The sequence below is a fragment of the Erpetoichthys calabaricus genome, chromosome 4, assembly GCF_900747795.2.
Source record: "Erpetoichthys calabaricus chromosome 4, fErpCal1.3, whole genome shotgun sequence".
In the NCBI taxonomy this organism is placed as follows: domain Eukaryota; kingdom Metazoa; phylum Chordata; class Cladistia; order Polypteriformes; family Polypteridae; genus Erpetoichthys; species Erpetoichthys calabaricus.
Window position 1 is genome coordinate 63,854,143 of NC_041397.2, and position 15,404 is coordinate 63,869,546.

Consider the following 15,404-nt stretch of genomic DNA (forward strand, 5'->3'; position numbering starts at 1 on the left):
GGGCTACATGAAGTGCTCCCAGGTGCAACATAAAAGGGACCACGTCACTTCACTGGAGGAGCCAGAGTCGGGAGGAAGAGGGACGACGCATGCTGAAAGTGAATCGATTACATGACTTTTCAGTGAAAGACGGCTACACTAGATGACTCTGATGATGGAAAAAGAATTGTGCCTCTTATTACTGGCTTTAAGAGAGGGAAAAAAAGAAGACCGTGGAGTGTCGGACCCTTAAGACATAAGCGGCAAAGTGAGGACAAGTATAATATTCTCATTAAGCAATTAACAATGATGGATGGATTAAAAGCCAGAAGTCTGCATGACCATCATCATCAAGTCCTTCTGTGAGAACCCTAACTACAAAGAGGACCATTTCATTTATGTTAGGTAGAATGCCCAGAGGGGACTGGGTGGTCTCGTGGCCTGGAACCCCTGCAGATTTTAGTTTTTTCTCCAGCCATCTGGAGTTTTTTTTTGTTTTTTCTGTCCCCACTGTCCATCGGACCTTACTCTATTTCTATGTTAACTAATGTTGTCTTATTTTAATTTCTTATTTTGTCTTTTATTTTTCTTTTCTTTATTATGTAAAGCACTTTGAGCTACTGTTTATATGAAAATGTGCTATATAAATAAATGTTGTTGTTGCTGGAGAAGGAGTGGAGGTGGAAAGATAAAGAAAGACAGAGAGAGAAAGAGAAGTGCTGTGCGCTGTTTATTGCACCGTGCTTGGTGACGGTTCCCCCTTAGCAATAAAGCCTTGTGCCTGTGTCTGTCAGTGTTAGGTTTGGGGAGCAGAAGCGCCCCCTGGTGGCCACAGTGGTAAGTCTAAATAGGGCTTTATAGCCCGGTCCAATGCACCTGCCTAATGTGCTTGTTTAGTGAGTGCAGTCACTTATCAAAAACAAACAGCACATCCTGCCACCCATTTTCAAAACTCCTTAATCCTATTCAGATCGCCAGGAGCCAGCACTTATTCTGGTAAGACCGGGTGCAAGGAAGGAACTGACCGTGTTGATGGGAATCCTGGGACAATTTAGGGATGTCACTCAGGCTAATCTTGATGTGGGATGAAATCTGAGTACCTGAAATGAGATGAGGGAAACGCTGCAAACTGCAGCAGTGGGACTGGAGCGTGAATCACTGCGCCACCCTACTGCTTCCCATGAATCTCTCAAAACAGTCGAGATGATCATTCAGGTGCATCTGGGGACTTGAGAACAGTGAGCAAAAGCAGCCTTCATGAAAACATTTTCAAGCTTTATGACTTCTTAACATGACTGACGCTGCTTATCAGGTGTGGCGTGCTAATGAAGACGTACGTCATTTCTAAATACATTTTATCTCATGCAGTTTACTCATCTGTATCCAATCTTTCTTTTCGAGGAAGATGCTGATTCAGCTGCCAGCGTTAATTTGACAAGTGGCACAGAGCAGGTCGAGAGAACTGTACAGATATTGGATTTGCAAAGGTTTATGGTCAGAGTCGATAATTTGCACTTGCCAGCCATAAAAGCAAGCCGAGAGCGTTTAACAGCAGCCACTTCGATGCCTTGTTGTAATGTTGAGAAGACAAACTGAAAGAAGAAAAACAGCATAAAGCAACAAACCCAAAAGTGACATGTGGCAGGTTGGAGTGGCCAGCTCAAATACTATCCATTTTTAATAAATTGGTAACCTCAAAGAGGGAAGTGCTGAAGTAGATTTAATTAGGCTGACACCCTTGACGTGTCTGTTGTAGGCTGCTATAAGATTTCCATCATTGCTCTCAAAATATAAAATTGTGCTGCATACCTGGAATTAAAATGCACATTAATCGATACATTTTCTGGGTCCATCTCGGCAGGACTGGTGTACACTCGTAGTCTGAAAAAAAATGTAGAATGGGATGAAGGACCGTAGGACCGTCACTGGCTACAAGCAGGCTGTAAAACCTGAAGACGAAGGGAACAAGAGCAGAGCTAACAAACTGAACCAGTTCTTCAACAGGTTGGACCCTTTCTTGTCAGCCCAGCCTTCCCTCAACACTGCTAACCTCTGTGTGCGAGCTGTGAAGGGTCCGGAACCCCAGCTGCCATCTGCACCCTATAAGATCTTACCCTGCAATGATGCCATACATGTGGCCTCCTGCCCCCCTCCACTCCCTGGACTGTGTGTCTCTACTGATCAAGTGAGGAGAGAGCTGAGGACGCTCTGCACAAACAAGGCTGCAGGGATGGATGAAATTAGCGCCAGGGTGATGCAAACTTGGGTCAGTCAGCTCTGTGTGGTTCTCCAGCACCTGTCCTCAGTTTTCCTGAGTTTACAGCAAGTTCCCTTGCTGTGGAAAATCATCGTATGTAGTCTCAGTGCCAAAGAAAGGGCATTCCAGTGATGTCAAGGATTTCAGACGTCATGAAGACTTTTGAGAAGCTGGTCCTGAAACAGCTCCGACCCCAGGATTCAGAACGTTTGCAGTTTGCCTGCGTGTGGAGGATGCTGTGATCTACAAGCTCCACAGAGTCTACTCCCACTTGGACAAAGACAGCACCACAGTCAGGATAATGGTCTTTGACTTTTCTAGTGCTTTTACAGCATTCTGCCTCATTACTTGTAGAACAAGTTCAAATCTATGCATCTTGATGGCCCCACAACCTTCAGGATCATGGACTTCCCTGAATGACAGACAGCAGTTTCGGAGGCTCAGGGAGTATCACAAATACTAGACCAAGTCAGAAATGGTGGCATGTAACACTGGAGCATCACAGGGAACTGTCCTGTCCCCCTTCCTGTTCACCCTCTACACAACAGACTTGAAGTACAATCCCAGTGCTTGACACCTACAGACATTTTCATATGATGAGTTGGAGAACAGGAGGCTTGTAGAAGACTTTGTCTAGTGGTGCAGGGAGAACCACCTGCAACTCAACATCAGCAAAACAAAAATGCAAATGGTGGACTTCTGGTGTGCCAAGGAGCCTCTGAGTCCAGTCACCATTCAGGGGGAGGACTGGACTGTGCTGTACAAGAAGATCCAGAGCAGAATGTAATTCCTAAGGAGATTCGGATCTTATGATGTCTGCAGCAAGCTGCTGGAAATGTTCTGTCAGTCCATAGTAGCGAGGCGAGAGTGATGTTCTGCACTGCTGCCTCCTGGGGTGGCAACTTGAGCTCTAAAAAAGCACAAGGCCTGAACAAACGTATCGAGAAAACCTGGACACACTGGAAGCTGTGGTGGAAAAGGGGATGGTGGCAAAACTCAATGCCATCATGAGAAAATCCCCTCCATGTGGTGTTCTCTTGGAGCACTTTAAGCCACAGGCTTACTTCTCAAATATGTGCTAAGAAGTGCCTCTGGCAATCAAGCAATTCAATGCTTCTTCCTGACATACTAGACCAAGTACTTATACTCTTTAACTATCTATTTCTGCACAAATATACATTTATTATTTACTAGCTGTGCTACCTGTCTAAGATGGATTGAAATCTAAATAATCGACAAAGACCTGTGCACCATATGTTGGAATGTGTTTTGTAATGCATGTATTAATAAAATGCATTGCATTTGTAATTTCAACAATAGGCACATCACAAACATAAAATGCATTTCTACAAATGTTTGTGTCTTTCATTCCAATAGATGGCACATCACAATGTATTGTATCACCATATTTGTGATGTGCCATCTGTTGGAATAACAGAGACATAGCAACCAAACAGACGCTTATCCTTTTATTAATCTGTATTATTTATTTATCTAACTATTGATTGATTGAATCATTTGCCCTGTGTATCATTGTTTTTTATGTTTCTGCTGCTGCATGCATCAAAATGTCCCCATGGGATTAATAAAGTTGATCTAATCTAATAATGGAGGCAATTTAAAGTCAGCCATTACCCTGAGTATCATGGGTTTAAGATGTAGGAGGAACACCAGCGGCCCTGGAGGAAATGCCACACAGATACGGGGAGAACACGCAAACTGAAGGACACAAGTTAAACCCGGGAACCACAAGGCCGTACTGCAAACCACTGTGCCCTGTGATATTAAAGTGAAATCCTGCCAAGAATGAACAATACACAACTGTAAAGGGCCAACGACTGGCAAAATTAAAAAGAGGTTGTTAAAAGGCTTCAAATAAATCTCACTTTGCTTGGTTTTTTATTGCCATGAATAAATTTTATGGTACAAGTTAGACACTTGAGTGAGGTGCCTTGAAATATGAGGTTCACAGCAAATGTTTCAGTAATGGCCGAGACAATAAATGATATTTACAACGACGTACTGGAAGGGCAAGAAATATTAGTAAGCACTCCAACAGAGTAAGCAACGCGTGGTCTGGCAATAATTCAAGTCATTTTACAAACAAAGCCAACTAACCAAGCATTTCTCTCATTTTCAGTCTTCAAAGCTACGGTTCTTTGACCTTAAAGATACTCGAGAAAGAAAACTTCACTTCCGAGAGTTAACCATTAAAAGCCACTGGTCTCAAATGAAAGCATCCACAGTCGGAATCATTGGACATCCTGAAGTTTACAGACAACCCGAGGGGCAAACAGAAAAAAAAAAAATGGACAAAATTCAGGGCCTGAAAAAAGTTCACACACTCCAGGAACAGTCTGGATGAGGCATCGACAGAGGGAGGTGCACTGCTGGGATTTCGTATCAGTTGGTCAGGCTTTATAAGTGAGATACACACACACACACACACACACAGAGTGTGCAAAAGTGTAGACACGTGTGGAAAAACACTGTAAAGCAGGAATGCTTTAATATTTTATTAATCAATAAACCTCCTAGGAAGTGCAATAAGCAGAAATAAGACATCACTCAACATTTGGTGTGAGCGCCCCTGGTCTTCTCTTCAGTCCGCTGCCGTGTAGTTGGTGACGTTACTCACATGACGCCGGCCACAGATCCGCTGCAGTAATCCCATACTGGCTCAATGGGGGGCTATTGTCGTGCTACGCTCTGAAGCTGGGACTGATCACATGGCTCCTCGGTGGCACTGCACAGTTTAAAAGAATTGTTCAATACAGAAGACCCACCTCTACCCTGATACCTGGGCCAAGAGTCCCGTCTTCAATTCAAAAGCAAGACCCCGTGTGAAAGGGCTAACAAGTGTCGATTCAATGATATTTCAGCAAATAAAACATGCGGTTTGAGCACATGTCTTTACGTGGACGACGTGACACAAGTAATGTGACATTTTTTTGTGAACATTTCGATATTTCCACAGTCCACTTCCATTAAAACATAAAACTTTATAAGCTCCGCTTTCCATGAAAACATGAGATGGAGATTTTTCACTACAAAGTACATACGGTAACATTTAAGAAAAATATAACTTCTGGGTGGAGTATTCCTTTAAAGCAGGGGTCCCCAACTCCGGTCCTGGAGGACGCAGTTTTTGCTGCTAGTTAACGTCTTCTGAATTAATTTGAATTGACTAGAAGACTCAGACCTCTTGTTTCTTTTTCCTTAATTAGCTGCCAAATAATCATGAGATACAAAATGAGCCAAAACATGACCAGCAAACTGTGACCATCATAAAATATTTGAAAATATAAAGGGTGAAGGTCTCAGGAATGCTGATCCGCTCAGGCCCACAAAACATTTTCACAGTGCTCTTAGAAAAGAGAAAATCAACAATTTCAGAAATGTCTGCCATTGCACAATGAGAGCAGCAACAAGCCATGGAGTTAAAGAACAACAAGAATCAGCGCCTAATTAAACAACTGGTTGGAGTTTGAGGCCCTGACTTAGTTGGTCTGCTGTTGGCTCACTCACTTCACATTTCATTTCTGTTTAAGGAAAGAACTGAAGCAATTCAGAGGAACGATGAAGAAGATCAGGGGAACAAATCTTAAAAAACAAGTCAATTAAAATGAATTCAAAAGAAGTTAATTAGCAGCAAAAACAGGTCACTAATTAACAAAAGGGTAAGAATGAAAACCTGCAGCCACTGCGGCCCTCCAAGACCAGAGTTGAGGACCCCTGCTTTAAAGAATCAGGCCAGGCCTCGCCACTGCATCCAAGGGTGGACATGGACAGAATGCTTTGCATGAAGGAAAGACCAAAATTTTGAGTCTAAACCTAAAAGTGCTGATTTTGTATGTGGCTAAAAAAATGAGCTGCTAGGTAGTAAAACGTGTGAATTACAAATTGACAGCATTTGTATTTTATAGTGGGTGCTGCTTATTTCAGAACCAAACCAATTGGAAATTTTGCTTGGTTTTTGTGTGAAAATGGATGGCGCAGTCCGTCTCTTCTCACAAACATCTGCAGGTGCACACCGGTGCCCTGCCTCATCCGGCAGGGAGGGAGAAGGCAGCACAGAATATGACGGACACCCAGTGGCCTTCCGCTCAGGATGTACAGTGTAAAACGCACACAGCTTTACAAAGGCAAACAGTTGAAATAAACATATATTCTGAGATTTTTTCAGATAAGGGAGACCAAAGCTTTGAGTTAAGGTAGTCACACTCGTCAATCATGACACCAGAACTCTGTACACAAGACAAAAATGTACCTACAAACACGGATTCCGAAAAACCAAAACCTCATGTACTGTACAATCATTTACTCTCTAATGCTAACAAAATGTTTTTGAAGATTCATTCTGGACTAGTCGGCATGTAACAAGTCCAGTCCTCTTCGTGTGCCCCAATCAACAGATGGGCTGCAGCGTTACCTCACAGGACCACTCCAAAGGGCTGCTCAACTTTGACACTGACAACCAAACGAGTGTGGCCACCATGGAGAGCAAATCATCATGGACAATACAAGAATGATGGTGTAGTGATAGTGTATGCAATAGCAGACAATGTGGGGATTAGTAAAAGGTTAGACGAGACATGCAAGGTTCAATCCTGGCCTGTCGAGATCATGGGCACGACTTGTTTTTATATTGCTGGGGTGTTCTCCATACTAATGACATACCTGAAAAGACCCACGTAACTGGTCAGTCTCGTACTGTTCATCTTTGCTGTCAATCCGTGAAAGCAGTGAGAAAATCTGTGGGCCGTCCGCTTCAGCTTCACACCAATGCACCTTCTCGCACTCCACAGGGTGCCAGCTGCGAATTCAAAGAGTTACCACACCCACTCATTCTTCAGCCATTGCCCCACGTGACTACATCTTGTTCCCCATTCCACCTCTGTGGGACGTGTTGAAGAAGCCCACTCAGCTACTGCTGCTGGGCTGCACAAGCAAAAGAAAATGTTACACTGATCGGCCTGGGAAGGCTTTGTGAATGTTAGAAGAAGCACAGGAGGTGTTCATGAGGATTATACCGAGAAGTAATTGAATGGTTTGGTTGAAATGTTGGGCCCAAAACGTACTGATCAACCTTTGTACAAAAGGGAAAAACGAAAAGTGTTCTCGTCTATTGCGGAGATCATGCATTATGTGCAGTGGAAACCCATTACCTTCCATTACTTAGGCTGTGAACGTGTTATAAGACAAACTAGTCATTTAGCCCGTTACAATAACGGGCGCTAGAACAGTAGTGCATAAACATTAGTAGGAACAGTCTATATTAAATGGCAAGGGACTTTGACCTCATTCTTTTTGTTGGTCGTATTTTTCTTTCTTTCAGCCTTTCTTTTGTTGATGTTTACTTGCTGAGCTGACCGTTCTTCGTGGGCTGCCGCCGTGTATTGTGTGTCTTTAATTTTCTGTGACAGTAATACTGTCTTGTACGGCTCTATTCAATATGGGTGCGTAGATAATTTAGTTCAAATTGCTCTGGAATATGTGAAGAGCAACAGGTGCAGATCTTTATTTACACGCGCCTTTATTCACTGTGCCCAATTGAGGTCGTCCTTTTGAGGCTCGCCTTTTTGTGCGCGCCCTTATTGAAGGATACCGTCTTGTACGTCCGGAATATACCTTTAATTTTCTCTGGCGGTAATACATGCGTGCGCGTCAGTAATATGCCTTTAATCTCCTCTGACAGTAATACTGGCTTGTATGTGGCTGTAATATGCGTCACTGTATTGTGTACCTTTAATTTCCTCTCGCAGTAATACTGGTTTGTATTTCCGTAAAACGCCTCTAACTTTCTCTGACAGTAATATTGCGCATAGCACCGTGCCCCGCGCATGCGCACTTCACCAGAAGACACCCACACACACACACAGACACCTGGACGCACATAGGGATTTTATATATATATAGATATGGATTCAGTTATACAACTAGCATAGCACCCTAAACAAGGGGGGTGGAACTCTCCATTCAGGCTGATCTGCGAAGAAAAACAATTAAAAAGGTGATCACACAAATTGGAAGAAATTGTTGTCAAAGGCTTTATGGGATTGATGTTGTGTTTAATGTATAATCTGAGGCCATCTTGATCTCATCCACTGTGTACTCACACATACACGTCATCTAACTTGTGAGAGAAACGCTAAAACTGCCCGCCTGTAAAACACCAATTCACCACTTAGTGCTCACTATACAAAGTATGGTTTATTTTACACCTTCACACTATTATATACACATATATATATATTCACACACACACACACACACACACACACATCTATAATAATGATAAATCACAGAATTAAAAAAATACTTAGTTCTATATAAGGACTTACAGTACTTGATAAAATCTTTTTTATTTTTGGATTTGATTTTTAAAATTTATGTCACACTTATGATTCATGGAAAAAAGTTTTGTTTCAGTATTTTCAATAATCTTTATTGAATGAATAAAATTTCTGATCCACGAAATAGTTAAGACACAAATTTGAGGACAGAGTTGGAAATGGCGGGAAAGGGAACGGACGAATGAAAGCCTTTCGTTACATACTGGAAACAAACAGGCCTAGTCATGCTGGTGATGCCGTATCCTAATCGGGTTAGCCAGCCAAATTAGCTACATGGCTGATGGGTGGCTCAGTTGCAATAAATATTTAAAAGATGATTTTTAAGAGTAGAATTGTTGGTCTGAAGCTAAAACATTTTACTTAATTCCCCTATTTAGGGTTGCCCAACGTGACCATCTGGGAGCCCGACTATAGGAGTTTTATTTTTTGGTTAGCTGCTGCAAGGTGTTCATACTCTTTATGGGGATTTCCAAGAGAAGATAATTGCAGTTGACCCTAACTGTCACTCTTTCAAGTTGCTAATACCGTCCCCCAGTTGCTCGGAAAGCTAAAGTGTTACAGAGGGTAAACGGACTTCATTCTGTGTGATTTAAGCATCTTTTTCAAGTGTAATTTGTATTTTGAACTTCGGGAGGGATGTGGGGTACTTACATGGCAAATAAATTAACACAGGACCAAGAATGGCTCAGGTTGCGGGAGGTACATCTTCTTAATGAATACTCTGTAATAAAACCTCTCTGGACTCCTAAATGAAAAGAAACCAGCAGACGCAGAGCAGGTTTATTCCCCCTGCGTTACCCACACAATATTTCAGAGACAAGTCGCATGTCTTGAAGAATAACATCGTTCCTGATACGTACAAACTGAAGTAACAACGTCAGTTCCCATCTGTGTCAAACTATTTCAATATACAAACATAAAATATTACGTCAACATGTGTAATGAACAAAGAATAAGAAATGAAATCTGTAAACAACAAAGAAATAAAGATTAAGGTAGTAGATTTTCTCAGGAAGTCCCTCCTTAGTCCATTGTACAGAAGATCAGGAGTGGGGCTCTGCCAGCTGGTGACGCCTCATGGCTCAATGGCCGACGTCTTCTGCATTCAGCAAAGACCAGAGCAGAGTCCTTCTCGCAGCGCAGACTGCACGTCTCGATGTTTCTTTTCTGTGTGTGTGAACAATTAGCACCTTTTATTACAAAATATTTACAGTGGCTTGAATTTGCGCTCTTTGTGAAAGTTCACATAGGAGTAAAACCTCTGAAAAAGCCTCGAGTCAGCCATGTTACAAACAAATAACAAACAGAAACCCAACGCTACTTTTCCAATTAACTCAGCCTCAATTTATAGCTGGAAATTTTATTCACTTTCTTTTTATTCTTTATTTCTAGGATGCTTGTGTAGGTGGGTGCGTGGGTGATGGGTTAGTACTGCATATAATTAACATGTACAACAAAGCCCTTTAAGAGACATCTAGTTTTTTTAAAGAAATCAATGTGTTAAAAAAAACACAACTTTTATTATTTATTTCTTATTAAATGTGAAAAATCACAATGGCTTGGAACAATAGAGTAGGAGCACTTACTGTATAATATAGCTTGCCAATACTCCATGGTTACGGTGTGCAGGGAGACGTAAAACACAGAAAAATTTGAATTTCTGCAGTGTAAACAAACAATTCAAGACATTTTTGACAGGCTGATGATTAATAACTCTTGCAAGTGAATATGAAAAAAAAATGAAGGTAACTATTTTTAATAAAATGTTTAATGATACAGAGGTCTTGAAACGCCTGGCTTATGCATCCGGTTGTAACCAATGCTTAAAAACGTGGTGTATTTAAACGATGTTGCCTTATTTTCATTTGCAATTCAGGAGAAATCAGCTTCTCTGTCATGGTAGAGTTGAGCACCATAAGGCACCGCTAACAGTTTTTATCTTACATAAACTCAACTTGTTTGAACTGTGTGCAATGGCCAGTCCAAACAATAATAAAACATCCTGAAGGTGACTTACTTTGTGAAAGTAATTTTGGTGAAATCAAACTTTTTGATAAATACCTAATTTGTACCAAAAGGTTTGGTTTGAATGAACATTAAGGGTTCACAGATTTGTTACCTAAGCGTTACTTTCAGCTCAAGAGAAAGCGCTAGCCAGATCCTCCACTTCAGTTCCCTCTGCACTTTTTCGTTTCTCTTTCTGTATTCTTTACTACAGTGCCTTTTATAAGACTTGTTATGCATTTTAAAAAAGTAAACATTCCCACAATCCTATTTAGGATTTAAAATGGTGTTTTTGTTTAACTACAGTAAATGAATGGCATTCCAAGATTCCCATTACTGTATATTGCAGGAGGAGCAGCAGGGGTCATCTTTGTCGGGCTGGGCAGCGTAATCCATCTGCCGCACAATCTCTGCAAAAAGTTCGTCCACCATGGTTTTGCTCTTTGCCGAGGTCTCCATAAAGGGGCAACCCCACTCCTCTGCCAGGGCTTGACCTTCACCTGAAGACACCTCTCTTTCACTTTCTAGGTCCACTTTGTTCCCCACCAAGATCACAGGCACTTTTTCATATCTGCAAAAGAAAATCAGAGCAAATGGTAAGTTTTACACTACCTCCAAAAATTCACATAAACATTTCATTGCACATTAGATTTTTTTTTTTTAACTGACAGGACTGGCCCACAAGTTACACATTATATTACATTACTGTGTTTATTAAAATGAGGCTGTAGTACCCACACCAGAATATTTTCTTAAATGACTTTCCACACAATGTTTGTCCATTGGGATTCTTCTATTACAAGGTCTATCCCAGCAGCGCACAGAAGGGACCAGTCCACTGCAGGACACACTCACTCTCGCACTCACTCATACCGGCCCAGATGAAGTTGTCCGCTAACCTACAACTGGCATCTCTACGCTGTACCTGGGGAAACACTCCACATAATCACTGGGCACAGATTGGGCAAGAATGCAAAAAGGTTTCTGACCTTTACCACTGTATGTCTAACACTGAAAAAGTCTACAGGTAGACCCATCTGTATTATGTGTGCACAGAAACATTCAATGGTACATTTTTTTAAAACATGCATTTAACATGGTGTGGCGGATGGCCGGGACCCTTGCCCGGCTGGGACGCCTCCACACTGGGAGGACCGGTGGAGCCAGCCTATTCAGAACAGTACCTCACCCGGGATGCTCGTTGGCAGCCCCCATGGGTTGCAGTCGTGCCTCGGACTCCCACAGGGCTTCATGGGTGATGGAGTTCTCTACAGCCCTGTTGGGATCTGGGGGTGCTGCAGCTGCTCCTGAGCCAGTGTCGTGTGGGAGGTTCTTCCACCACACCTGGAAGTGCAGCCAGAAGTGCAGCAAAGAACACCCGGAGCACTTCCGGGTGGCTTAAATATGGGGCCAGCAGAAACTACTCGGTGAGCCAGAGTTGGGAGGAGGGAGACAAAGCTTGCCGAGGAGGAGTGGAGGAGAAAGACAAAAGAGTTTAGAGAAAGAAAGTATTGTGTTTGTGCTTTGGGACTGTGTTGTGTACTCGTGGGATCGGGGAAGACGTTCTCCACGAGGGAAGAAAATAAAATAAAAAGCTTGTGCTTTCATAAGTGCCTCCTGCATCTGTGTGTGTCAGGTTAAGCACTGGTATAGCGTCATTATTGTCACAATGGATTTACTTTATTTGAAACTAGGGGGCTTCACACCCTGCTCGCTTCACTTGCCAAACCCCCCCCCCCCCCCCACCCCAGCACTATGCACTGTTGTGAAAAGGGGGGCTGAACCCATCGCTCCTCTGAAACCCCTCTTAAACTGTGATACAGTGGGAAACAAATAAGTTAGTTTTTTTTACCTCCTCTTTGCTCGATCAGCTGCTGGATTGCTGCTGCCGTGCCAATCATCACAAATATGCAGAACGTGTATGTTCCCAGTCATAATATGCATACTGATGAAATTCTCATGGGCTACAAGGGATGGCTGTCATGGATACAGTAAATTGCATCAAAATGGACAGGAATCGGTACCAAGTCCTACAAGCTGTGTGAAGCAAGCTCTGGGTGCATCTGGAACTCGATATTTCACACTGTAAAAAAAACTAAGTGGGATGGCAAGTACAGTCAATATGGCGTTGCTGCATCATCTGTGCTATCACTGGTGCTGTCACTTGACCAAGGTTAATGATTAACAATGGACAATTTCTATACATCATTGGAACGGTTTTAAATATATTACTTCAAATGAAACCATGCGTGGCAAAATGGCAAAATGACTGATCAAGTGGAAGGACAAGAAAGATATCTGTCTCCTATGTAATTTTCGCAGTGCAGCAACTGTCAATGTTCTTGTCAAGGTAATACAGAAGTCATAAAGTCTTGTGCTGTAGCAACCCACAGTAACACGATGCACAGTGCTGGTCATGTGGACCCACAAATCAGCCTAGTGAACTGAAAACAAGGAAGAGCCCCAAAGAGTGCTGAAAAAAACATTCATTACACAATTGAGAAGGCACAAGAGAGCGGCTCACGTGAACTGACTGAATGCAGCACGAGTGACCACTTCCATACTGCGGAAACAAAGCACAGTGTAAAACGTAAGTTTAAATTAAGTTTATAGAAATGCTACCGCTGCCGTTTGCAATACCATATTCACGAGATACAAGTTTAATGAGAAACGCTCCCACTGCTGTTTGCAATACCATATTCGCGAGATACAAGTTTAATGAGAAGACACGAGGTATAAACGAGACTTTGCATGACTTTGTAACGGATTAAAAATTGCTGTAGCAAGAAACTTTTAAGTGCCGGGTCTTAGCTAACAGCACGTAGAACGCAGCACGTCGGAAACAAAGCACCGTGTAAACCTAAAGTTTAAATTAAGTTCATTGACCTACAAAAGGTTGCCATTGATTTGAGGCAAGATTGCTTTTCTCCTGTACAACTATACATTGCATTCTCAAGAGTGTGCTTGCACGGATTGGTCATATTACAACCGGAGTGCTGAACTGACAACGTGGTATACAAACAGAACTATAACAATCGTAATAAACAAACAAAAAAACAGCAGACAACCCGTGGATTAAATAAAAAGGCTGCTTCCATTGGCGAAGCAACGAAAAAGGAAGACCTTATATGGCGTTCGTTTATAAAACAGCGGAGAGGCGGTGTGAAGGCAGCTTCACAAAAAAACAGATCCTTAACAAATTGTTATTGGTATATTTTCCCTCAATTTAAAAAGGTTTTCTTTTCTTCTTAATAAAAATTTAAAAGCAGTACTTCACAGGGATTTAGATAGATATATATATATATATATATATATATATATATATATATATATATATATATATATATATATTAGTAGTGTGACAAGATCTCGTGGTACGAGATCTCGCGAGATCAGATTTGTCTTGTGAGATGCGTCTGGTCTCGCGAGAACATGACGATATCCTTGCGTTATTGGCATGATGGAGTGTGAGGGAGAAGTAAGGATAGAAGATGCGCCCGCGACATTTAAATCGCTGGTGTGGCAACATTTTGGATTCCTTGTGGAAATAAGAAACGGCGAAAAAATGACAGACAAGACAAAGACAATTTGCAAACACTGTAAGAAATTAATACCGTACACCTCTGCTAACACAAGCACTATGCAAAAGCATTTAGAAAACAACCACAGCTCGTTACTAAAAGCTGCGCCTGTGAAGAAAACGGAAAGCAATTCAGTTCGCATGAAAGGGCATACAACCATAACAAATGCCTTTGCAGCTAAACTTCCACCATCCAATGCAAGAGCCACGGCAATAACAAGAGACATCGGCGTTTTCATTGCAGCCGATATGAGACCATTTTCTGTGGTGGAAAATCTGGGATTTCGGCGACTCATCCACACACTGGAACCAAAGTATGCCATCCCGTCACGCGCACATTTTACTCGCACGGTGGTCCTGACCCTCTACAGGGAGTGCAAGGTAAACGTTGTACAGGCTCTGAAAGAGGCAGAAACCATCGCCATAACTACTGACGGACTTCTAGGTGTACACAGAGCTATATCACAATTACAGCCCACATTATCAACAGTAATTAGGAAATGGTACATTTTGTACTGCAGACGTGTCCACTTTTTGAATCACACACAGGGGCAAACGTCGCTGAAGTTTTACAAGAAGCTGTCACACAGTGGGGTCTTAAAAAGCCAAACCATTGCATCGCTATTGTAACAGACAATGCGCGTAATATGGATGTGGCTGTGCGCGAGGCAGGATTTGAGCCGCACATCAAATGCTTCGCGCACACAATAAATCTCGCTACACAGGCTGGCCTCGGTGTTGCGCATGTCGCTCGTTTGCTCGGGCGGGTGAGACGTGTAACTGCTTTTTTTCACCGGAGTTCGACAGCTGCCGCGGTACTGACGTCTAAGCAGAAGCTGCTACAACTGCCACCGCACAAATTAATAATGGACGTCACCATGCGATGGAATTCATCATTGGATAGGCTGGTTCGTTACCTGGAGCAGCAGGCTGCAATAGCAGCAGCGCTCACCAGCCCAGAAATAAGCCAAAATGCCCGAAACATTGACACACTGGATACCTGCGACATTGTCAATGCCAAATTTCTTGTGAAAAAATGTAGACATGCTTATATTCTTAAAAAAGAACATGACCACATCTTAGGCTGTTCTGTATAGGTCATTACCTCATTACCTAGGTCTTAGCTCTTTTTCCATGCTTAAGAACATTTTGTTCATTGTTTTGCACTCTGAGTTTTAAGACAGCACTACTTTGATAGTTACACTAATTATGGTTAATTGCACGTAAA

The 15,404-nt window shown here is 42.3% G+C and overlaps 1 protein-coding gene across 1 annotated transcript in view; it reads right to left on the reverse strand.

The window, feature by feature from the left end:
* Positions 1-10,092: 10,092 nt before the first annotated feature.
* Positions 10,093-15,404, reverse strand: part of LOC114650095 (ras-related protein Rap-2a) — a 65,234-nt gene continuing 59,922 nt past the window's right edge. Inside the window, exon 2 of the mRNA XM_028799542.2 lies at positions 10,093-11,167. Coding sequence (XP_028655375.1) covers positions 10,930-11,167 — 238 coding nt within the window. The 3' untranslated portion in view covers positions 10,093-10,929. The remainder of the gene's footprint in view (positions 11,168-15,404) is intronic.